This window comes from Sphaeramia orbicularis, chromosome 15, assembly GCF_902148855.1.
Source record: "Sphaeramia orbicularis chromosome 15, fSphaOr1.1, whole genome shotgun sequence".
NCBI classification, from domain to species: Eukaryota; Metazoa; Chordata; class Actinopteri; order Kurtiformes; family Apogonidae; genus Sphaeramia; species Sphaeramia orbicularis.
This window is the reverse complement of record NC_043971.1, coordinates 21437025-21462431: the sequence shown is the minus strand read 5'-3', so window position 1 is coordinate 21462431 and position 25407 is coordinate 21437025. Positions and strand designations below refer to the sequence as shown.

The 25407-nt window shown below is 36.0% G+C and overlaps 1 protein-coding gene across 1 annotated transcript in view; it reads left to right on the top strand.

Annotated features, from left to right (window-relative positions):
• eys (eyes shut homolog) overlaps window positions 1-25407 on the top strand; it is a 348044-nt gene that overhangs the window by 37880 nt on the left and 284757 nt on the right. The window contains 2 exon segments of the mRNA XM_030156655.1: window positions 4164-4323; window positions 14221-14325. Of these exon segments, the coding sequence (XP_030012515.1) occupies window positions 4164-4323; window positions 14221-14325 (265 nt within the window).

Here is a 25407-nt window from a genome sequence, read left to right as displayed (position 1 = left end):
GGTCTCTTAAGTTCTATGCATAACAAAACATGTCATTAATAGAAAGAAAAGGAGAACAACAGAAGCGTCAGTGGTTGAATACGTCTACAGACAGCAGTAATCCAATTCCGGCCCATTAATCATTGTGAGTATGTGGACGCACTGCTCAGACAGACAGGTTCTGGTCTAATTTGCCTCTCTATTGCTCTGTCTTCTCAAACGTATTTTTTTTTTTTTCTCCTTACAACACCTGAGACTGCTCCGTAATGCCCCATAGCTCCTAATTATTCTCCATCAGTCGTGTTCCATTAGACCACAGAGACTGTTCTTAATCTAAAATCCACTTTTAGATGCTACTGTAGGTGTCCCTCAAACCCGGGTCACACATAATCACAAATGGTTGCTCAATGCAAATGGGTCATTTCCCTCTTTTCACACTAACACTGTATTATTATTTACTTTTGTTTTTACTGTCCAAACGATATAATATATATTTTTTCAAATGTTTATTTTGAGCGGTTCTCTTCATTCATTTACTCTGAAGATGGTCCTGTAGGGAAAGAATACAAATCTTTTTTTTCTCCTTCCAATAAAAACATTTTATTAACAGAATACTGCTGTAAACGTACCGCTCACTTGTTGTCAGTGGTGAAGAGTATTAAGCCTTCGGGATAGATTTGCTGTTGTATTGCCAAGTTTCTACGCCTCTGCACACAAAAAAGTTAAATAAAAAATCATTATAGGGCCATTCTATACCATCGCACACAGGACCTCCCAGTTGTTGCCATAGATTTTCTTGGGAAGAAGAAAAAAACTCAGAAAAACTTCTAATAACCAAAATCCTCTACTTCTACTCCATATCATTTTTGTAGTTCTGAATTTTTGAAGTTTGGCCTCAGAGATAAATTTCATCATTAGTGTGTGGATTCCAAACCTTACTAATGACTTATTTTTTTCAACTTATTTTTTTTCACTGGACTGTCTTGAAATTTTTACTGAATATCCAAGAAACTGGATAATTTGGAACATGTATGCATGTTTGAAATGAAAGTAGTAAAAAAAAAAATAAAATAAAATAAATATATATATATATATATATATATATATATATATATATATATATATATTTTTTTTTTTTTTTTTTTTTCCATAACAACTAATCTTTAATCGTCAGAAATGGATATTTCATGTAATTGTTTTAAAAAAATTTATGCTTTATTTGGTATGTGTAGCATTAGCCCTGCACAATAATGGACTTCATTAAATCTCTAAATTAGTGCTGGGCAGCGATTCAAATTTTTTATCGCAATTAACTGTGTGGATTTCTGCGATTAATTGCGATTAATCGCATAGTTATATTTGGGGGGGGTGCCGGCATCAACAGTGCGTATTGCCTTTAAGTGATATTTCAGACTCGAAGTACTCCGGTGATAAAAAATAATTCCACATTGCAGTGCTTCCAAACAACTGTGTCCTTCTCAACCCCACCACTATTAAATAATTTATACTTCTTCCAACCCCTTTTTGGGCATGCAAATGGAATTATTGTGCTTTTCTTCTGACTAAGATTGTTATGATTCTTGATATTTGTATTATTATGTATGTTTTGCAAGTGCATATATGTTAAATTTCATTGCATGTTCGGAATAAATCATTAAATCACTAAACCATCTGAAGACATTTAAAATGAAAATGTCCTCATAAAAGCCTGCTATTTTTCTCCATGTTTATGTCCCCACCAGTTTATTTCCACTTGTGAGTGACTGACAGGAGTCTTAAGCCCACTAATCAGTACTAATACTAATAAGCCCAATAATATGTAATGTTCAGTTGTTAAAAGCAAGCAAAGGAGGCCCTCTAGTGGTCGGAATAAGTTGCACTAACGTATGTTTTGTCCTTGCGGTGTTCCCGTAGTCAGTTCAGACGTAAGAAGGAACTAAAGGACACGTTTCTTTCACTCTGTTTGTATGGCTCAAAAATGTTTGCCTGTGAGTATTTTATGTTCAGTTGTTGTAAGAATGTATAGTATCAAATATCTCTGACGTGAACCTTTGTTGCTGGATAAAAAGACGTTGTAAATCTTAAATTAATCTGTAAATGCTAATCGTTAGCGTGTCTATGGATTTTCCCATTCAAGTTAGCATCGAGCTAGCAATCTTTTCCCCATTCATTTAAATGTATAATGCCATGTAAATATACTAAGGCAGTGAACAGAACCGAGACATATTTTGTATGTATGTTGCAGTTTTACAGTGAGTCTACAGTAACAGATTTGGAGAGAAGTTTTGGGCTTTTCTTGGGAAACCTGTTGTCTGTCTGCTGAGCTAGTCACTACATGAACCCGCATAAAGAATTAGCACCCCATCTGCGACTGCTAGCATAAACGAATTAGCGTAAACATGTTAATAACACATTGTAATAAACACATCCAAAATAACGTCTAACGGCACGTTTGCATGTGAAATTATTTAGCAAACAATAGAATGATTGATACATACAGCCGTTGCTTCTGCAGGAGTTAAACAAAGTTTGATTCAGCATTACTTGGAAAGTTCGCTCACTCTTCTCTCAGCTCGTGCACAGTTCACACAGAGCACCTGCATGTGGAGTGCCAAAATAAAAGCATGAGTTTCAAAATAAGAGTCCATATGTATAAATGAACTAGGACTTGCTTGAAAGGCAGAACAGCATTAACCCTCCGGTATCCGGGTGCGCCTTTTAGGCACGCTTTGCACTTCATGTTAAAAATCTTCATATAATTTTTCACAATTTAAATAATGTTAGAATTCAAAAGTTGTTCATTTTTGCATGATGTTTAAAATTCAGGCCACCAACTAAAATTTGCACATTGTAAACAAAAGAAAATTACTAGACTAGCATCTGTCTCCCAAGTGTGCCTAAAATGCACTGTTTCTTCTATTTGATATGTAGGATTAGGGCTGACCTTGATTTAAAAAAATAAAATCATATTAGAGCAGAAAAATAAATCAGTATATAATATTTAATAGTTTGATTTATAGGTGTGCCTTTTTGGCACACTTGGTGACAGATGCTAGTATTTTTGAACATTTGACCCAGCGCCAAAAATAATAATGCAAATTAACCAGTGTCACTGTTAATCATTGACATATACCAGGCTGCAAAAATCAAATAATATGTGATCCACTTTTTATGTAGTATATTGAAAAAAATTATTTTTTTGTGTGTTTTGCATCCAAAAAAATGGTTTGTTTACATTACAAACATGGTATTTAAAGGGTAAAAAAAATGTGACAATTATTGAGTATTTGGTATTTTTATTTACGGCTCAAGTTGATGAAATAGAAAAAAATGTAAAAGAATCAAAAACAAACTGTATGAAAAAATTTTTTGACATTATTGCACAAGTGTGCGAAAAAGGCAAACTTGGTGCTTAGTAAGGGCCTAGCTGGACGGGATACCGGAGGGTTAATGGGATATTAAACAAGTTGTCGGCATTATTTAATGAACGCTTTAATGCGGTAATAACGCGTTAACTTGCCCAGCCCTACTTTAAATATGTCCTTACAGCCAATAAACCCATGTTTCAACCTTCCAACTAAAGGAACTTGTTTTCTTATAAAGATTATTTCAATTTCTTTGAAAGGTTTTATGGAAAAATTTTATTATTCACTGCTGAATATACAAATACAGTTATTTTGGTATTACCTTCACCTTCTGGAAAATAGCTTATTTTTCATGTCTCATATTGAGTAAGTATTTATACTGGTTTCACTTCAAGGATTTCTGTCTTTGTGTGATGCTTACAGAACTTGTTAAATATGTTTAAAATTCAGTCATTCCTTTCACTCATTTTCCATAACTACATAATCATCCATAGGAGGGTTTCCAGGACGCTCTAGCCTATCCATATTAATTAGCAATTCGTGCAATGCATCTTCAAGTAGTACCAGTGAAGGGTGATTGTAATTGTAATAATGATTGTAAGTTCAGACTATTTCAGGGAATTATTATGCTGAATAAATCCTTGTATATATTTCACAAGGTTAAACGAGTTAGAATCTCTTAATGGTGAAAATAACCATCTTTTATCTCATGTCCATGTTTCCATTCAATGTAGAAAGAATAAAATGCAAATCTCACATCTCTGTGTTATGTGTGCTGGTCCACTACCAAAGGACAAATATGGTATTATATTGTTGCAGTGTGTCTGTGCCCCAGGATGGACTGGAGAGTTTTGTCAATATGTGGCCGATGCCTGCCTGACAAACCTAAACAGCTGCTTGAACGGAGCCACATGCATTACAACGAGTCAGCCATCATCGCCCCCACAATATGTCTGCAAATGCCCCCTCGGCTTCACAGGTGAGATGACTTTGCTTTATTTTCTTTTTTTTTCTCCCCTTTCCATCTGTCTGTCCGTCTGTCTTTTGGCAGGATACCTCAATGAATGGATCAATTTGCACAAACCCTTGTGGCAATGTTGGTCAAGGGGCAGAAAATGACTGATTACTATTCGGGAAAAGTCTGACTGGCATAGTTTGACAGTTACATGGCGTGAACAAAAGTTTTTGCGTGCTAACATTTATAGACTTTCTTAGGTAGATATCATGCAGATGCAATAAATAAATAAATACCCATTCATGTGGGATGTGAAGGGAACATGACATAGAGGCATTTCTGAATATTTTAGTCCTTTAAAGACAGTGAGTCAGACTTATTCATAGACATTAGATATAAAGTTCAGGCTGAGTGCATTTCGTACGTTATAAATCCATTTGTCTTTGGTTGGCATTTTAAGGCAGGTGGCATAACAAAGGCTTAAAACCAAAAGTGCAGTTGTCTTATTATGCTATCAAAAACAATATGTCTCTGCAGATACATTAAACATTAATGTCAACCAAGGGAAATGCATTCTTTCCAATTGATTATTTCTGTATAGTTGGAGCATCTTATGTATTATGTAAAACACTCAAATATGTATTTTGACCTGAGGAAAGTTGCGGACACACATACTTAACCTAACGACCAAAACCAAAACCACCAGACTGTCATTTTCTGTTACTTAAACAAATTAACCCATAAAGACCCAAACATCTGCTGTTGAACAAAATCATTTACTGATCTAAACTGTTTAATACCTTTTGATCTATTAATCCTATCAGTACATATAAATAATTGGTGTAAAATGCAGTTTTTCATCTTTCCATGGTCATCAGATATGACCCATTTGGACATTCAGGGATTCTATAGTGAACGTGGAAACACTATCATCTTCTACAGCATTTATTCACTAGTAAAACCCAAGGAGTTGGATCAATGACAGTGGATGGAGACACTTGTTTTATGTTCAGTTACTGATATCTTTGCTGAAAAAGTCACTTTTTTCTTCAGTTTTCCCTGTTTCTGAGAAAATAAACCTCAACTTTAATCTGAGCTTTAATGAACATCTACATGATCGGTGAATTAAAAATAGGAAAATATTAGATTTTCACTAAAAAATGCAAGATAAAGAGGATAATCTTATAATAAATGGTGATAAATCACTTAAGAAAGGTTAAATAGTTAAAAAAAAAAAAAAAGTGATTTGGGAACTGCCCAGAAATAGCGTTGGGTCTTTATGGGTTAAAATAAAGAATTACTTCCACTATAATGATTTCTCACTGGAGTATTTTCTATCTACAAATAAGATGAAAACAAGCCTGTTTCTAGCAAACCCAGCACTCGTCATATCTGAGAGCAGTCAGTGTTGGGAACTGGGGAGTGGGGTCAGATCTGGGTTAAAACCAACATTTTTCACTCTGTTCACTTATTGCACATGGGTCAGCATAGTGATAGAGGATGCCACTTTTCAGCCAGTAATTTTAGGATCAACCCAGCATGTGTTTGAAGAATCTGCAGTAACAAACATCAGAAAAGCCTGAATCACTTCCAGGTCGAAGGCTGCTGCCCTATGATTGACCTCTGACCTTTGACCTCTGACTTGCCTATGCAAAAACAGAAACACCCTACAGTGTGTGGAATGGGACAGCTTCAGGAAACACGTTTGTATTTTATCTGGTGATGAACAAATAAGAACTAGCATCATAATTGTTATATATATGAATATGCTGGAAGCCTTAATTAAAAAAACAAAGATGCTATTTTTATAAAAAATCTAATACGGAGTCTCACTGTTGTATCGCAAAATATAAATCACAAGCCAAACCAAGAGATTTTTAGACCAGATGTCCTGATATTGTTGTTTTTTTAAAAAACCTTGATCCTTATTTAGCAGTCACCCTGTCTGGTTCACATTTCTTAGGCCTGCTGCTGATTGCATTTAATCCAAGCACTTTGGCAAACCGCCTTCTAATTAGCTGCCAGCTCAGAACATGACCGAAACTTGTTAAGCTATCAATGGGAACTGTTCTAAAAACACATGGAAATAAGGGAAAGACATAAAAACAAAGGGGGTTTCTACAGAGTATGAGATTTATTCATGGGTTTTCCCTTTTTAATACTCCATGCTTAAAAAAAAAAAAAGCCCCAAAAACGTTCTAATTAATGGTGTCAGGTGAGAGCTTTGGTAATAATTATTGGAAATGTGTTTTCTACCTCTTCATTTGTGGATCATTGTGGAATAATGCTGCATTTTCTTCTGTTTTGCTGTTTCCAAGTTGCTTAGTGTGACACACTGTACCTTGATTCATAAGGCACTAAAATGTCCATCTTCTCCTTAATATGAATGGTAAATGGGAACTGTTCTAAAAACACATGGAAATAAGGGAAATACATAAAAACAAAGGGGGTTTCTGCAGAGTATGAGATTTATAAAAGCGTTAAAAAAAGACCCAAAAAATGTTCTAATTGATAGTTTCAGGTGAGAGCTTTGGTAATAATTATTGGAAATGGGTTTTCTACCTCTTTATTTCTGGATCTTGGTGGAATAATGCTGCATTTTCTTCTGTTTTGCTGTTTCCAAGTTGCTTAGCATGACACATTGTACCCTGATTCATAAGGCACCAAAATGTCCGTCTTCTCTTCAATATAAACGGTAAATGGGAACTGTTCTAAAAACACATGGAAATAAGGGAAAGACATAAAAACAAAAGGGGTTTCTGCAGAGTATGAGATTTATTAATGGGGTTTCCCTTTTTATACTCTGTGCTTTAAAAAAAAAAAAAAAAAAAAAAAAAGCCCCAAAAAATGTTCTAATTGATAGTGTCAGATGAGAGCTTTGGTAATAATTATTGGAATAATTATTGGTGATGGGTTTTCTACCTCTTCATTTGTGGATCTTGGTGGAATAATGCTGCATTTTCTTCTGTTTTGCTGTTTCCAAGTTGCTTAGTGTGACACACTGTACCTTGATTCATAAGGCACTAAAATGTCCATCTTCTCCTTAATATGAATGGTAAATGGGAACTGTTCTAAAAACACATGGAAAAAATAAGGGAAATACATAAAAACAAAGGGGGTTTCTGCAGAGTATGAGATTTATAAAAGCGTTAAAAAAAGACCCAAAAAATGTTCTAATTGATAGTTTCAGGCGAGAGCTTTGGTAATAATTATTGGAAATGGGTTTTCTGCCTCTGTATTTGTGGATCTTGGTGGAATAATGCTGCATTTTCTTCTGTTTTGCTGTTTCCAAGTTGCTTAGTGTGACACATTGTATCCTGATTCATAAGGCACCAAAATGTCTGTCTTCTCCTCAATATAAATGGTAAATGGGAACTGTTCTAAAAACACATGGAAATAAGGGAAAGACATAAAAACAAAGGGGGTTTCTGCAGACTATGAGATTTATTAATGGGTTTTCCCTTTTTATACTCTGTGCTTAAAAAAAAAAAAAAAAAAAAAAAGCCCCAAAAAATGTTCTAATTGATAGTTTCAGGTGAGAGGTTTGGTAATAATTATTGCAAAATGGGTTTTCTGCCTCTTTATTTCTAGATCTTGGTGGAATAATGCTGCATTTTCTTCTGTCTTAACGTTTCCAAGTTGCTTAGCGTGACACATTGTACCCTGATTCATAAGGCACCAAAATGTCCATCTTCTCTTCAATATAAATGGTAAATGGGAACTGTTCTAAAAACACATGGAAATAAGGGAAAGACATAAAAACAAAAGGGGTTTCTGCAGAGTATGAGATTTATTAATGGGTTTTCCCTTTTTATACTCTGTGCTTTAAAAAAAAAAAAAAAAAAAAGCCCCAAAAAATGTTCTAATTGATAGTGTCAGATGAGAGCTTTGGTAATAATTATTGGAATAATTATTGGTAATGGGTTTTCTACCTCTTCATTTGTGGATCTTGGTGGAAAAATGCTGCATTTTCTTCTGTTTTGCTCTTTCCAAGTTGCTTAGTGTGACACACTGTACCTTGATTCATAAGGCACCAAAATGTCCGTCTTCTCCTTAATATGAATGGTAAATGGGAACTGTTCTAAAAACACATGGAAAAAATAAGGGATAGACATAAAAACAAAGGGGGTTTCTGCAGAGTATAAGATTTATAAAAGCGTTAAAAAAAGACCCAAAAAATGTTCCAATTGATAGTTTCAGGCGAGAGCTTTGGTAATAATTATTGGAAATGGGTTTTCTGCCTCTTTATTTCCGGATCTTGGTGGAATAATGCTGCATTTTCTGCTGTTTTGCTGTTTCCAAGTTGCTTAGTGTGACACACTGTACCTTGATTCATAAGGCATTAAAATGTCCATCTTCTCCTTGATATGAATGGTAAATGGGAACTGTTCTAAAAACACATGGAAAAAATAAGGGATAGACATAAAAACAAAGGGGGTTTCTGCAGAATATGAGATTTATAAAAGCGTTAAAAAAAGACCCAAAAAATGTTCTAATTGATAGTTTCAGGTGAGAGCTTTGGTAATAATTATTGGAATGATTATTGGAAATGGGTTTTCTGCCTCTTTATTTGTGGATCTTGGTGGAATAATGCTGCATTTTCATCTGTTTTGCTGTTTCCAAGTTGCTTAGTGTGACACACTGTACCTTGATTCATAAGGCACTAAAATGTCCATCTTCTCCTTAATATGAATGGGAAATGGGAACTGTTCTAAAAACACATGGAAATAAGGGATTGACATAAAAACAAAGGGGGTTTCTGCAGAGTATGAGATTTATAAAAGCGTTAAAAAAAGACCCAAAAAATGTTCCAATTGATAGTTTCAGGCAAGAGCTTTGGTAATAATTATTGGAAATGGGTTTTCTGCCTCTTTATTTCTGGATCTTGGTGGAATAATGCTGCATTTTCTTCTGTTTTGCTGTTTCCAAGTTGCTTAGCATGACACATTGTACCCTGATTCATAAGGCACCAAAATGCCCATCTTCTCCTCAATATAAATGGTAAATGGTTGGTACTTATATAGCACTTTTCCACACTTTTATGGTGCTCAAAAGGCTTTACAAATCCTCACATTCACACTCATACACCAGTGGGCGGCTGCTGTCATGCAAGGCACTGCCAGGCCCTACTGGGAGCAATTTAGGGTTCAGTGTCTTGCCTAAGGACACTTTAACACGTGGACAGTCAAAGGCAGGATTCAAACCGCCGCCCCTTTGGTCATTCGGACCTGCTCTACCAACAGAGCCATGGTTTGATCAATAATTACTTTGGATTGTCTTAACCTTACAGGATGTGCAGCTAATGGAAATAACAATGGCGTCTCAAAAGTGTTTTTGATCATCTCGTGCAGGGGTGTCAAACTCATTTTAGTTCAGGGGCCACGTTCAGCTAAATTTGATCTGAAGTGGGCCGAACCAGTAAAATAATAACGTAATAATATATAAATAATGTCAACTGCAAACTTTTCTGTATGTTTTAGAGCAAAAAAAGTAAATGTACATTATGAAAAAGTTTACATCGACAAACTATCCTTTCAAAAGATGTGAATAACATGAACAATCTGAAAAAATTAGTGTAATTCTAACAATATTCTGCCTCAGTTTATCATTTTCGCATGTACATTATAATTTACAGATCACAGTGGATCTACAAATACACAAATCATTTAGTAACAGGCAGAATATTGTTAAAATTCTACTTCTTTTAAGACATTTTAGGTTGTTCATATATTTGTTCAGGTTATTCACATTTTTTTGCAAAATAATACTTTGTTTTAGTGTAAATGCATGAATATATTTACATTTACAAAGAGAAAAATTTGGAGTATTCATTATTTATAGGTTATTATGATAGTATTTTACTGAATCCTGCCCACTTGAGATTCCATTAGTCTGGATGTGGAACCTGAACTAAAAGGCTTGTTAATATGTTCAGTGTAATTTTTGCATTTCACACATTCATCCCAAGGGCCGGACTGGACCCTTTGGTGGGCCGGATTTGACCCCCGGGCCGCATGTTTGACACCTGTGATCTAGTGTAAAATTATGGTTTATTATTTTAATATTCTATGTTTTTATAAATATTTTATCATTATCATGTCTATTATAAATTGCTTTCATTTTTTAACCTCTTTAAAATTCCAACAAAGTTATCAGTGATGATGTTTTGTTTTGAATTTCTCCAAAAAAAAAAAAAAAAAAGTCACAAGCATTAGAAATAATTATTTCCAAAGCTGTCATTGCCTCAGGGCCTGCTTTTGTGAAGAACATAAACACACAGGGGCAGGTCGGCTGTTTAGCTGCTGTCATGCATTAATTTGGACACCTCCTCAGTATATCATTTTTATACTCATAATACCAAGACTCAATATATTTGACAGAAAAGTGACACTGTGGGATATTGCACTTGCTGAATAACAGTGGTTTATTCTGTAAGGGTTACTGATGTACGACAATATTGTTTTTCTTTTGTTCTATTGCTTAAACTACCTGTGAATGTGATTTTTTTTTTTTCCTCCATAGCGCTCTCAGCTTGTGGCCCATAGCATATTTCCCCATCTAGCCTGAAGTCCCGACACACTCACCTGTCAGTCAGACAAGCCCTTACATAGCACTACATGAACATGATTTTTTCCCTCAGTTCAAAGCTGAAATCTGTTGCCACTTCAGTAATGGAAAATTGTCTCTTCTACCATGGCAGGTCTTAGTGACTGATAGAATTCATCATTTTCTAGCATCTTGGGATTTTTGCTTTGGAATTCTGAGCCTCGCAGCATAGAAAGGCCAATTTAATTTCCAGCTTAGCCCAGAAACCCCACTGTACTCTATCATAGATCATAACTCAGGATGCATTACTCAAACCCCGGCTTTCTGCTTACATCCGGTAAGGCTTTATTTTTCACTGGACAACAACTTTTACCATGTATTGTGCTGGTCTCATGTATACAGGTGCTTCTTTTTTTTTTAGCCTATGAATTATACTGATTTGCAAGTGTAGAGGTAATCGCAAATATGTAACAAGATACTGGCGGGTTTTCATGAAAATCTACAGTATTTACTTGGAACATGGAGATAAGTAATGAATGTGCACAAGAGAGAATATTGCGTTAAAATTAAAAGCTCTATTAAGTCAACTGCAAAAAGGTTGTCACAAGGAACTAGTTAAAAAGTGACCCCCTTCTTTGCCCTTACAACCTACAAAATAATAATGTGGAAAAAAATAAGCAAAACATTTACATAGAATAAAGTAAAAGAATAAAATAAGCAACAAAATGAACAAAAACAGCTAAACTAATGAATAAAATCAACAAGAATTAATAATAAATCAAGGGTCTCTCTTCAACAACAGCAATGGCTGGACATGATAGAGGAAATACATACATACCATGGAAAAATTAACATTTCATCTGAGGATTAAGGTGGGAACTTTTAAGCGAAGATAGGAGAAACTGACCATATTCAAGGATAGAGCTGCTACCGATTAATTGACTAGGTACTTGAAGTCAATGCAAAAAGTCCTGATTCGATTAATCGACTCAAATTGATTGAAGGGAGATATTCTATAGCAGTTTTCCTGAATCGCAGCTTCTTTGTGCGTCACGATAAGCGTCCGTGTGAAACACAACAGTGGAACCAATGTTTAACAGCAGAGAAATGAAGGAAACAAAGCTTTGATTTGGGAGAACTGTAGTTGAATGATTTTTTTGGATCACTTTGAGTCGATTAATCAGTTGCAGGTCTATTCAAGGACACTAATTCTTGGTACCAGATCTGATAGGGAAAAGCAGACGAGTGCATAAGGAACAGCACCCCTCCATTGTTGTTTTGTGTTTGCTGTTGTTGTCACTGCACTGTAAAAATGATTTAAAAAATTAAAATAAAAAGTAAAAAAAATAAATAAATTAAAAGCCCACAAAACCCCCCAAACACACCAGTGACATTTAACACATGCAATATAAATATATAACACGTATATTTACAATGCAACAATACTTGTATGTTTCCATATTTTGCTGCTTAACCACCATATTAGCATTAAAGTCTCATAAACAATACTGCATTAATGCATAACTGATTCTGTTCAGAAGCATAAATGAAGAAAGGCGTTTCTCAGATTTTAGTAGGACAAATTCGTATAATTTGCTGCTGCACAGCATGGCAGATTTTGTATATAATGACCTGTAGCAACTACTGTGCAGATGATATCAATCATGGTGTTTGTGCTATAGCGTGAGGTTGCTGCTGTCAAGAAGGGATTTTCACTTCATGTCATTGCTGCTCTGTTATTGATGATAGGGCATTTTAAATTAATAACCTGCACCGGAAGACACCCACCCCCAACCACAGCAGCAGAACTAGCAGCTGCTGAAGCAGCTGAGCACCAAACAAATCTCTATCAAGAAACATGCATCCCCCGCCTCATCTGCTCACTTCAGCCAGGACAGAGCTCATTATTAAGTGTCTGTTGTTTTGGGGGTTTTTTTTGTTTAACGAGAAAGTGAGCCTGTCCAGCATATGGTACACTCTGCAAGCATCTTTATTTACTCTTCCTAAAGTCCACATCCAAATCCTGCACCATGTTGGAGAAGATCTGCTTAAATCTTTAATTGTTTCAGTAACAAATAAACCCAATGACTTCCAGGCATCTTCCATTGAATACAGGACAAAAAGACACATAAAGAGCTTGTTGTCTCTCCAGAAGTCGATGTACCCATTAATTTGCTTTTTGGATGTTACCAGCTTGACTTTTTTAAGCCAAAAGTGACAATATGGAGACAAAAGGGTGGAGCAAGGAAAGTGCAAGAAGTGATGGAATGAAGTGAATGAGAAATAACACTACTTTGTTATTTTCTTTTTGTGTGGATAAAAGGCCACATTTATCTTTAGCCTGCATGCAAATATCCAGAACAATCTGAACTAAAATAAAGAGAAAAACAAAAAAACAATTAGCGCATCGTGTCATGTCATGACTAAAAAACAATTACAATAAATCTAATCTAAAACCCACAATACAAGGAGAATCAGGTATTGTGAATGATGATTTCAGATTACGCTGATAAATAAATAAATTGATAAGTAGATGGTGCTATGTGCTGAGTAGGACAATAATAGTTATTTTGTTGTTTTTAATTGTGTGGCTTTTTATGTTTTTTTAATCTATTCTTGTATTTTATTCTTCTATTCAGGTTTCATTTATTCTTCTGTATAGCAATTTTTTTCTTTTTTGTACAGTTTCTGTCTTTAAATCTATTCTGTATTTTATTCTTCTATTTTGGTTTTAATTATTCTTCTGTGCAGCACTTTGGTCCACTGTGGTTATTTTAAAGTGCTTTACAAATAAAGTTGGATTGGATTGGATTGGATAATTTGAAGTGACTATATTTACTGATTGATAAATTGTATGAATACAGGAACACTGGGTTTTTCTCATGTTATTCTGATCTTATGTTACCACCAACTGTTTGACAGAAGGAGGGAAGATCCATGAAACTTAATATGTGTTCTGTAGTCATTTGATGGCACAGTTAATGTACCTTATAAACTACAACCGTAATAGAACTGTCAAGTGCAAAAAAGCATTTTATTTAATAAAAAGATGCCATGAAAGTCTGATTCTGCTGACAGTTGAGTCGTCAAACACACCTGTCAGTCAAAGCCGACAGTAATTTACATTTAAGAACGATAATTTACATTTACATTAAAGATATGAGTGGGTGCAAAATAAAGCAAATTATCCCATAATGACTCTTTGGATATTGACTGACTTGCTATTTCCAGAGAGAAATTCAATAGCATTGTAAGGAAACAAGTTTAGTTTAAAGCCAGACCTATTTTCAAGCTTCAGATGCAATTATATATATTTAATAAAAAAACAATGCTACAAACCCAATTGTCCTAATATTTTTTAAACTCTCCTTTAAGGAACAAACTGTGAGACTGAGATCAACGAGTGCGACTCCAGCCCCTGTCGGAACAATGGCACATGCACTGACTTGGAGGGACACTACAAATGCCAATGTCCTACAGGTATGTATGGACCAAAATCCAGCTTAGTAATAGCATTTAAGTAATGTCTTTACTGTGGCAGCAGACCTTTTAAACCTTTTGTGCAGCTACTGTATGTAGCCTAGAGTCCAAGGCCAAGACCCCTCGGGCAGTTTTAGTACATGGTGAAAACCAAAGGTGATTAGCATTTGCCAGCGGGGCACCTTCACTGTGTGGAAAACCTGCCTGAGGTCCACAGAAGCCAGCTTTATTTAATTAATCACATGAGTCTCCACTAAGTATAGATTTTCTGTTGTCATACTTATTTTTTTTTTTTTTTTTTTTTTTTTTTTTACTTTTCCACATATTATACTTGTCTAAAGTCAGAATACACTATTGCCCATACAGTTGGAATAAAATGATTCTACCTCTTTTCATGGAATGTTTGTGATAATGTGATTTACTATTGCTAGATAAAGTGTAACTGACAGTCAGTATGTAATCATTGTACCTGGTCAAAGATAATTATTGATGTGTATAAATAGGAATAAAAAGAAGAATGTGACTGAACACAACATTATAACACAGTGTACATATGGTATTCAAATGCAGGGCTGGGGTTAGGTTTGTCAGAAAATGCAATTACTGTCCAAAAAAAGTCTGTTTTTTAATAGACTTACAGATAGTCATTTCTTTTTTTTTTAAATAATTGCTGCTATACAAGCGAATATGCTCGTTTATCAGTAATTATTATATCACTAGTATGTGATCCATGGGGAACCACAGGTTGTAGATGTGGTTTTTATGCTGCGGAGAGCAGACTTTTGGGAAAAGATGTTAGTCTATATTTTATAAGTAGTGACACAAAAACTGTTTTGGTAAATCATTCTTCAAAACTGTGGTTCCCAACCTTTTTTGGCTTGGGACCCCATTTTAACATCACATATTAATGGTGACCCCAGACATTCAAAACAGAGACTTTTTTTTTTTTTTTTTTTTTGCTAAAATGAATTTGTTTTCAATCATGTAATAGTTTGTTATACTACGTCACAAATAGACATTAATTTTAGACAACATTTAGGCTATATAATGTATATAGAGCACCTTTATAAAATTTTTATAAGTAAAAATGTGTGGTGTTTTAATTACAATGACACATATATTGAATCATTACAACATATTTTTTATTAGAAATTTTTTTTTTAATCAATTACTAGAAACTGCAGGTGACCCCATTTGAATTCCAGGCAACTTAACGTGGGATCCCAACCCCAAGGTTGAAAAACACTGCTTTAAAATGTAAATGACAATTAATATACAGTATTAATACCCAGGTGTGCCTGCAGAGTGAAATTGTGAGGTGGTGGTGGTGGGAGTTCTCCATGAGCACTGGGATGTACCTCACCTATCTCTCTCTCTCTCTCTCTCTCTCTCTCTCTCTCTCTCTCTCTCTCTCTCTCTCTCTCTCTCTCTCTCTCTCTCTCTCTCTAATGTCACTCAGTACATACAAGTTATGCACAGGCCGTATGGTTGCAGGCAAATTAACTAATACGTCCAAAAAATATTGGTCCTATCAACTTGCCGAGGTATTTAATGTGGAGATGGGGCTATTCCTCAACCATAGGTACCAAATTGGCCAGTTAAAAATGTCTCAATGTGTCAGAATTGTGCCGACACACACACACACACAGAAGCTCTGAGACCTTCCAGTATTATGGTATAGATTATTGGCAGAAAATACAATTGCCAACTTAAAATGTCTGTTCTTTAACAGATTTACACACAGTCATTTCTGTTTTTCTAATCATTATTTTACAGTCATAAGTCATATTCCAGGTCTTTCTGTATGTACCAGTGGATTCTTTCTTTTTAAAATGGTGCCAAACTGTTTTCACTATCTCTGTTATAGGTATATTTACTTTTTTTTTCAGCTGAACGATTGCCTGATTCACTTGCACATACACCTCTTTCGACCTGATATTGAGAATTCCAGTGAATACTGACGTGCATAAATAGGAAATAAAAGAGGAATGTGTCTGAAAACAAAGTATTTCAACATCATAGGCGACGGTGTAAATTATTTTTATTTTGACAGTGTGCATCTCCAAATGTAAGGTACAGCCAGAGTCTTAGTCACATTATTCATTTTATCAGTTTAAAGGCTTGGACTTTGATTGACAGCTGAGTAAAATCTCTAAGCTCATTGCCAGAACACAACAATGGAACCAAATTGTGCAAATATTATATTATGAAACTCTCATTAATATAATTTTCCAGTAATTGCTTATTGTGCCTCACCGGCTGAGTCTAAATTTACATTCGCTGATGGACAGTTCCCGGGAGTCTTGTGTTGTTGGCACCGCACTGGTTGTGTGTCTGGCAATCTGGAACCTTTTGCTGCTTGTACAGACTAGGATCCTATGAGCAGAGCATTTTGGTGGCCAGGTGATGTTTGTCTCATAAGAGTTCTTATTTTTAGCAAACGTCCGCGGCTCTTTAGGGAAGTGCATCATTGATGGTAATTAAATATTGTGCTTGTTCATTTATGTTCAATTAAACATTAAAGGACAGTACCGGTGTTAATGACACATGGGTCACAGATTGTTTGCTTCATCAGCTGCTGAAGCAAGGTACATTAGAGCCACTATTTAGGGTGACATTTAGAGGGCAGCGCTGTGTTTTCATCAAGTGTCAGCACTTTCAATGTCTTTGATGCAACTCTGGATTTAAAGCTGTAAGAACTGTGAGTTATTATACATCAATGAGTTGATTTTTCCTTTCTCTATAACTTATATGAGCCTCACCCAGCACAGACTGGATGAGACGATGAGCACAGCCTTGACAGGTTGCCAGTCTATCTCTCGGCTTACACAGAGACAGAAAAACACAGTCCTTCCTACAGGGAATTTAGAGTTTCCAGTTCACTTAACCTGCGTGTCTTTGAACTGGGGGGAGAAAACTCAAGAAACCTTTGCAAACATTTTGAAAACTTGCAAACTTTGAACCCAGTACCTTCTCGCTGTGAAATGACAGTGGTAACATCTGGACCACTGTGCAGCCGTAAAAACGATTAATAATGCATTGAGAACTCTTACGTCATTATAGTGTGTATATATAGTGTGAGATTCTGTTGAAAGTCACTGCCCTGTGATTTAGATTAGAATGTCTTAGTGTAAATTTGTTGCGGAAATCTCAATGCATGTTTCAGATGATGCGATTACGTTGCTGAAAAGACATGTTGGCATTTGAACTTAAAAAAGTAGGTCAAGGTCACTTATTTTCAAGAGGCTTCTGCTCCATGCCAAGATGCATCCACAGTATAGATTTGATGCAGTTATGTCAATGCATTCTTCACATGATGAGATAAGATGAGATGAGATGAGATGAGATAAGGTAAGATAAGATAATGAGACAAGATGAGATAAGATAAGATAAGGTAAGGTAAGGTAAGGTAAGGTAAGGTAAGGTAAGGTAAGATAAGATAAGATAAGATAAGATAAGATAAGATAAGATAAGATAAGATAAGATAAGATAAGATAAGATAAGATAAGATAAGATAAGATAAGATAAGATAAGATGAGAGAAGATGAGATGAGATGAGACAAGATGAGATAAGATAAGATGAGATAAGATAAGATAAGGTAAGGTAAGATAGTGAGATAAGATGAGATAAGATAAGATAAGATACTTTATTTTACCTTCATTTAACCATGAAGTCCCATTGAGATTAGAAATCTCTTTTGAAGGGGAGACCTGGCCAACAGTGAAGCCATACAAAGTCCAAACAACATAAAACACATACATGATACACAATGAACAATAGATAAGATAAGATAGGATAAGATAAGGTAAGATAAGATAAGATAAGATACGATACGATACGACGAGACAAGAGAAGATGAGATGAGATGAGACAAGATGAGATAAGATGAGATAAGATAAGATAAGGTAAGGTAAGATAGTGAGACAAGATGAGATAAGATAAGATAAGATAAGATAATTTATTTTACCTTCATTTAACCATGAAGTCCCATTGAGATTAGAAATCTCTTTTGAAGGGGAGACCTGGCCAACGGTGAAGCCATACAAAGTCCAAACAACATAAAACACATACATGATACACAATGAACAATAGATAAGATAAGATAGGATAAGATAAGATAAGATAAGATAAGATAAGATTTTATTGATCCCACCATGGGGAAGTTTCATAGTTAAAAGCAACAACATACAACACACAAGTGCACAGACAAAGACAGGTAGGAAAAAAAAAAACAAGTGAGAAATTAAATATAAAGGCAAATGAGAAATTTAGTATTTATATAAACATTTATATAAATAGAGAATTAGAATTAAACATGTGGTTATGTTGTTAAATAGACAGACGACAAAACGATAACAATACCCCTAAACTTCATCCCACTTTTTTTTTTAATGTTTTACTTCCTTTTTATATAAATCTTTTTGTTGTTTGGTTTTATTGTTATATTCGAAATAAACAAACAAACAAACAAAAACCAATTGGCGGAGGGGTAAAAACTAACTTCGAGTCGGTAAAATATTTGATAGATTTTGCTCCCTTTTTGTGTTTTTACTCTTTTAATGTGCAGATAACATTCTGCATTTCCCAATACACCAGATTTGAAACAAGTGTGTGATCTAATTTTTATTTACTTATTTATATGTATATATTTTAGGACAAGATTTTTGTGGAAATGTGTCTGGTAGGTTAGAACATAACAGGGTGTTCTCATGGCTCTGAGTGGGGAACTTCCCATCATAGATGTCAACTTAAAATGGCCCCAGGAAAGAGAAGGCTCCACAGTTATCATGATCCACCCCTGTTACACCTGCTCTAAACTCTGAATCTGGAGCCTTTTTTTTCCTTCTTCTTTTTTTTTCTTTCCTCGCCTGGCTTCAGCTGCCTGTGAAGCCTGCCATAATCTCTAATCATGAATCCCTAACTCCCTAAGTAAACTGGTACTAGATGTGGCCACCAGTCCATGGTAATGAAATTCTACAGGGTATACTCTGGCTTTCCTGTCTGTCTATCAAATCTCATCTGTTGTCTCAGTAAACCTAAGCTGTTTCCAGTTATGGGCATCATCTGCAGCATCTTCGTATGCTGGAGTGAATGACAAAAAAATAGAATGTAGCCTGTTCTGTGCAGGACCACTGTAGGGAGGAAAGTCTGAGGACATGAGTAGAATTGAAGACCCTGGTGCTAAAAGTACTGAAATCACATTTTTGGATAATTCAAGTTGAGCATATAAACATGCTAAATGTCTTTAGCTAAGGCCACCCTATAAATATTTTTTTTTTGATGGAAAACATGCCTAAAGTGGGGTACACACATAAAGATAATCGGGCTGTTTTTGTCCTGATTTTCCCCCTTCCCGACCAAGGACGGCAAACACCAGATTATTTTATGTTTAATTAGATTAATTCGATTTTAAAAGATTATCCTGTGGTCTGAGGTGTGTTAAGAGTGAATTTGTCCCGATAATCAGCTCCAAAACCGGTCAGGGCCGACACTTGTAACTATTAAACTTGTTCAATATTTACGACCAAAAATCTTCGTGTGAAAGCCGATGACTCCAGAGTCATGACTGTGAATTGTAACATGGAATGGAATGTAACCAATCAAGAAGCGAGCTGACAGAGGAACAAGGAAGCAGCGTTAAATAAAAACAAGCATGGCCAACCTGAAACATAAAGTTCGGTGGACCTCACAAATGGAGGACCAACTCGTGGAGCTGTGGGAAGCCCGGGAATGTCTATTCAACGTCTCCGCCAAGTCGTGGCACAACCGAAACGACAAGTTGCGTGTTGTGTTTTCTGGTTGTTGCTATGTTTCTTCTTTATTTTTTGTTGGATCACGTTAGATCATGTGAGATTTCTGACTTGGAGGATTAGATTCTAGATTGATAGTGGGACAGAATCGTTATGACTGTGGTGTAGGGCTGTGCAATTAATCAACTTTCAATCAAAATCAGATTTTTTAATAAGGAAATTGTCAAATTGATTTAATCTCTCTCATACCTCCAGGCCATGTGCCTCCGGGCCACCATAGGCTCCTCCTCCTAACTTTGAGAGAGGTCTTTCACAGAAGTCCGTGTAATGACCACGGACCTTAAATCTGGGATGGGCCCGCCGTAGTGATACCAACGTAAGCCGTGGTTTCACGCACGATTCCCCGATTCAATTCATGTAAGTGCATGGGGATCACTCATCTTACGTTGTCCCGCATGGATCTGTTCCGTACCGTCTTCTTCTGATCTGGGTCCAGGTCACGGGGGCAGCAGCCTCAGCAGAGGAGCCCAGACAGCCCTCTACCCAGCCACACCCACCAGCTCCGGGGAATCCCACGGCATTCCCAGGCCAGCCCAGAGATATAATCCCTCCAGCGTATCCTGGGTTGGTCTCCTCCCCGCGGGGATCCCCCACTTTAAATATAACCGCATGGGGATCACTCATATTACGTGGTCCACACACACATGCATGACTGATGTCTGTCACTGACTTACATTGGTATCACTTCTGGTAGGGAGCGGTGCCTACCTGCTCACGAAAACAACATGCTGACTCCTGTTGTCTTTTGTAGTTTTACCCAAAAATCGAAATCAAATGAGTTGAGTTTTTAGAGGAAAAAATCTGGATTTTATTTTTGGCCAAAATCGTGCAGCCCTAGTGTGGTGTGCTGTGTTGAGATTATCGGCGCACACCACACACAGTACGATCAAAACTGTTCAATGCCTGATTTTTTATCTTCATGTGTGGGGTCTGTAACAGATAAAAAATCTCTTCAGATTTAGAAAATCCTGTGTGTACCCTGCTTTACTCTCTGTGCTCCACTGTGGAGACAAGGGGTTATCATATTCTGGTCCACCATCCGATTTTGGGTCATGTGACTCACAAGCTGTAAAGGTGGAGTAAAAGGACAGACTCAAACACACAGCGCTGAAGGGAATAAAGGTGTTTATTGAACAGAAAGTAAACGAGACAAGGAAAACCCAAAACCTGAGGATATGAATGAGAGTCCATAGTGCTGTGGCAGGAGTCCATGTGGATCTGTGGTGGGCTGTGGGACATCTGTGGGGAAGCAGCAGCAGTGATGACAGCAGTAGTAGCCGAATGTTCCAGCACCGCCCTGGAGCAGAGGAACCCCTCTGATTGAAGGGCTCTGATTGAGATCTGCTCCAAGTGCGGTGCTGGCAGGACTTTTCACACCAGGAGTATCTAAGGCTACGTTCAGACTGCGGCAAATGTGGCCCATATCCCATTTTTTTTGCCCATATGTGACCTGTATCTAATCTGCTAAAGACAGTTTGAACAGCACAAATCTGACCCAGGCCACTTTCACATGTGGTCCTAAATGTGATACGTATCTGATATTTTACAATGCGACTTCAGTCTGAACAGCCAGGTCGCATTTATCCGACCTTTTCTTCATTGAAATGCGACAAATGTCACAATTCTGCATCTCAGGAGTGTCTCTTTTGTAAACACAGGGCATGCCTGTGGGGTCACGTATAACGCCAGGACCTCTTTGATGCATGTGGGCCACCTCAGGGTCGCATTCAATTCATACTCAAAACTGATAGAAGTCGCATTTAATGTGTAATATTTCACCAGAAAGATTTCACCAGAAAATCCAAATCGTGCATCAAGACCTGCTGTCTGAATGTAGTCTAAGTCTTAGCCAGGTGTTAAAAGTACCCATGGCCGAAAACAAAAATAGCGCAAACTTACAATCGAAGAGGTTTCAAAATGTTGAAAGCCTGCCTGCATACACTTCAAACATGAGTAATTATTCAGTGATGCATAAAAACAGCAAGACCTTTAATTGCTGATTTTATGAATCAATGATATTTTCGGATTTGATTTTCTGAAAATAGACATACTGTGACTTCAGTACTTTCAGCACTAGGGTGTTCAGTTATAAGACACCTTCTATCGTCATTCTTGTTACTGAACTCATTGTACTGTACCTACGTGATAATTCGTACATCCCAAGATTTACCAAATGGCATTTACTTTACAGTTTATGTGGTTTATACAAGACAATATATTATATGACTTCTAATAAAGCAGCGCTAGGTAAAGTGACTATTTTACTAGAGCATACTGTACTACAAGGAGACACAGAAGTGTTGCAATTCCTGCTTTTTTTTCTTTCTTTGCTTTAAATAAATGTCTTCGGTAAAACATTTTTTTTCCCAGAAACATTACTTATTCTATTTATTTGAAGAAATGGCCTTTGCAGTTAACAACAGGACTTATTCTTACAGTCATCTTTTTTTTTTCCTGTTTTGCTGACAGCAATGAGAAAAATACAAATCCACACTTTTTTGTTTTGTTTTTCTGTTAACATTATCAAATGTGGAAAATATCTCTAAAACCAACCACTTGACTTGGACTGAATATATGTGTATATATATATATATATATATATATATATATATATATATATATATATATATATATATATATATATACACACACACACACACACACACACATATATATATATATATATATATATATATATATATATATATATATATATATATATATATATATACACACAGGGTGGGGAAGCAAAATTTACAATCTTTTGAGGCAGGGATTGAAAGACAGTGTATGACCAATTAGTTTATTGAAAGTCATGAGAATTTATTTGCCACAAGAAAACTGACATAATAGAAAATGTTTTTATTCTATGTGTCCTCCTTCTTTCTCAATAACTGCCTTCACACGCTTCCTGAAACTTGCGCAAGTGTTCCTCAAATATTCGGGTGACAACTTCTCCTATTCTTCTTTAATAGTATCTTCCAGACTTTCTCGTAATAGTTTTGCTCATAGTCATTCTCTTCTTTCCATTATAAACAGTCTTTATGGACACTCCAACTATTTTTGAAATCTCCTTTGGTGTGACAAGTGCATTCAGCAAATCACACACTCTTTGACGTTTGCTTTCCTGATTACTCATATGGGCAAAAGTTTCTGAAAAGGTATGGATAATAGTGTTAGGTATGATTATGACATCAGTATATGTTTGGTTTCAAAACAATTGACGTAGTGCCTGCTGAGAAAAAACAACTAAATGTTCATTGTAAATTTTGCTTCCCCACCCTGTATATATATATATATATATATATATATATTTTTTTTTTTTTTTTTTTTTTTTTGTCATATCACGAGTGAAGCTCCAAAAAGGGATTTTCTTGATACACTCAAATATATGTCACACTTCAATCATCCGTAGAAATAAGAAAGAAATAAGCACCTTGTATTTCATAGGTAACCATGTCCACTATAGAAGACACTGGAAAAAATAAGATGTTGCATTCACTAACTTAAAACACCTTTAATCATAGTGTCATCACACATTTCAATCATATCAAATCTAATTTTATTTATGTAATGCCAAATCACAACAATAGTTAGCCTGTCTCATGACACTTTACATTTAGAACTTGTCAGGACCAGACTCTCGATAAGCCAAAAAAAAAAAAAGAGAGAGAGAGAGATTCAGTTTTACCATTAAAAACATGAAATCTGGATAAATGTAATAAAACCTTTCTTGAATCTATAAATCATAGACAGATCTTCTGTTTCAGTAGATCAGTGTTTTTCAACCTTGGGGTCGGGACCCCTTGTGGGATCACCTGGAATTCAAATGGGGTCACCTGAAATTTCTAGTAGTTGATAAAAATAAAAATTTACTAATAAAAAATATATGTCGAGTTGAGAGAGACGATCACAATACATACAAGACTGAAGCTGACACTGAAGCACTGTCGGACTGTTTATCTTTCAAATGTTCATTGTGGTCGGTTTCAGATGCTGCAGCTCTTTCGTAATTCATAGTTTGAGTTCTTGTTTGTTTAGTATTAATTGTCAGCCTTGTAAATACAAGCTGGACTGACTGTACATATCCTGACCAAGGAAAATAAAATGCTCACTTTGTGCAGTACCGTACTTTCCGGTCTATAAGTCGCTACTTTTTTCTACACACTGTGAACCTGTGGCTTGAAAATAATGTGGCTAATTTATGTTTTCTGGGCTAACGATCGATCCAGCTGACGAAGAAGGAAATAGAGCTGCTGCACGTAAGCTTGGCATCAATGAATCGATGGTGAGATGTTGAAGAGGGGGTGGGTGCGGCTTATAGTCCGGAAAGTACGGTAATCGCAACTTGGCTTTTCTGCCTCCGTCCATAATAATATACATTATATAGCCTAAATGTAGTCTAAAATTAACGTTCATTTGCAACATAGTTGTGACACGTAGCACAATAATCTCAAAAAAACACAATAATATTAGTTAAATGGATTATTGCCCCAGGTTGGCTCCTATATTTATACACCGGAAAATTGACTTTGCTGTACCCTGGGCAACGTCCACGTGTTTTCAAAGTCCCTGACCATTGGTGTCTCCGGACTACTCCATTTAGGCTGCTTACCAGAGGGGGGTCACGTAAGTTAAATTAACTCACCAGTTATGTTTCGGATTGGAAGGACCAAACCAGGAGAAATGAAGAATTCACCAAAAAGAAGGTATGAGGTTTTAAAAAGTTAAATCAAAGCTTGATTTATTGCTTCAGGCAAAAATAGAAAAAGTTATAAAAAAGAAAGAAGTCACTTATCAATTAGTCCAGCATCAAAAACAATATTCGTATCAGAGAGTAAGAGAAAAAGCAAAAAAAAAAAGAGTTTCCTCTATTCCCTTTTTATAGTCTTTAGTGACTCTTGGAGACTCCCATTTTTCAGTGACATGATTCATCATACACGTTATTGGTTAATAATATTTACTAGGCAAAACACGTCACGCCACTTGAGCTAATTCTAAGAAAAAACACCTTTGAAAGGTCACTTGAGTTTAACAAGCGCCCTGGACACCTGTCAATCAAACCAACCGCGTAGCTTAACTGCAGACTTTCAGAAAGTACGTACTTGCTTAACACCTGCACAATTAGGCTAGCATTTCTTGACCACAAAACATCCCCAGGTTCATAATGTGGTTTTTCTGCTCGACTCTCTTTACCACAATTACTTTCCAAAGTTGTAAAATTAGATCTTTTACGTCGAATCTGACCTTTTCTCCAAGTTCAGCACAGAC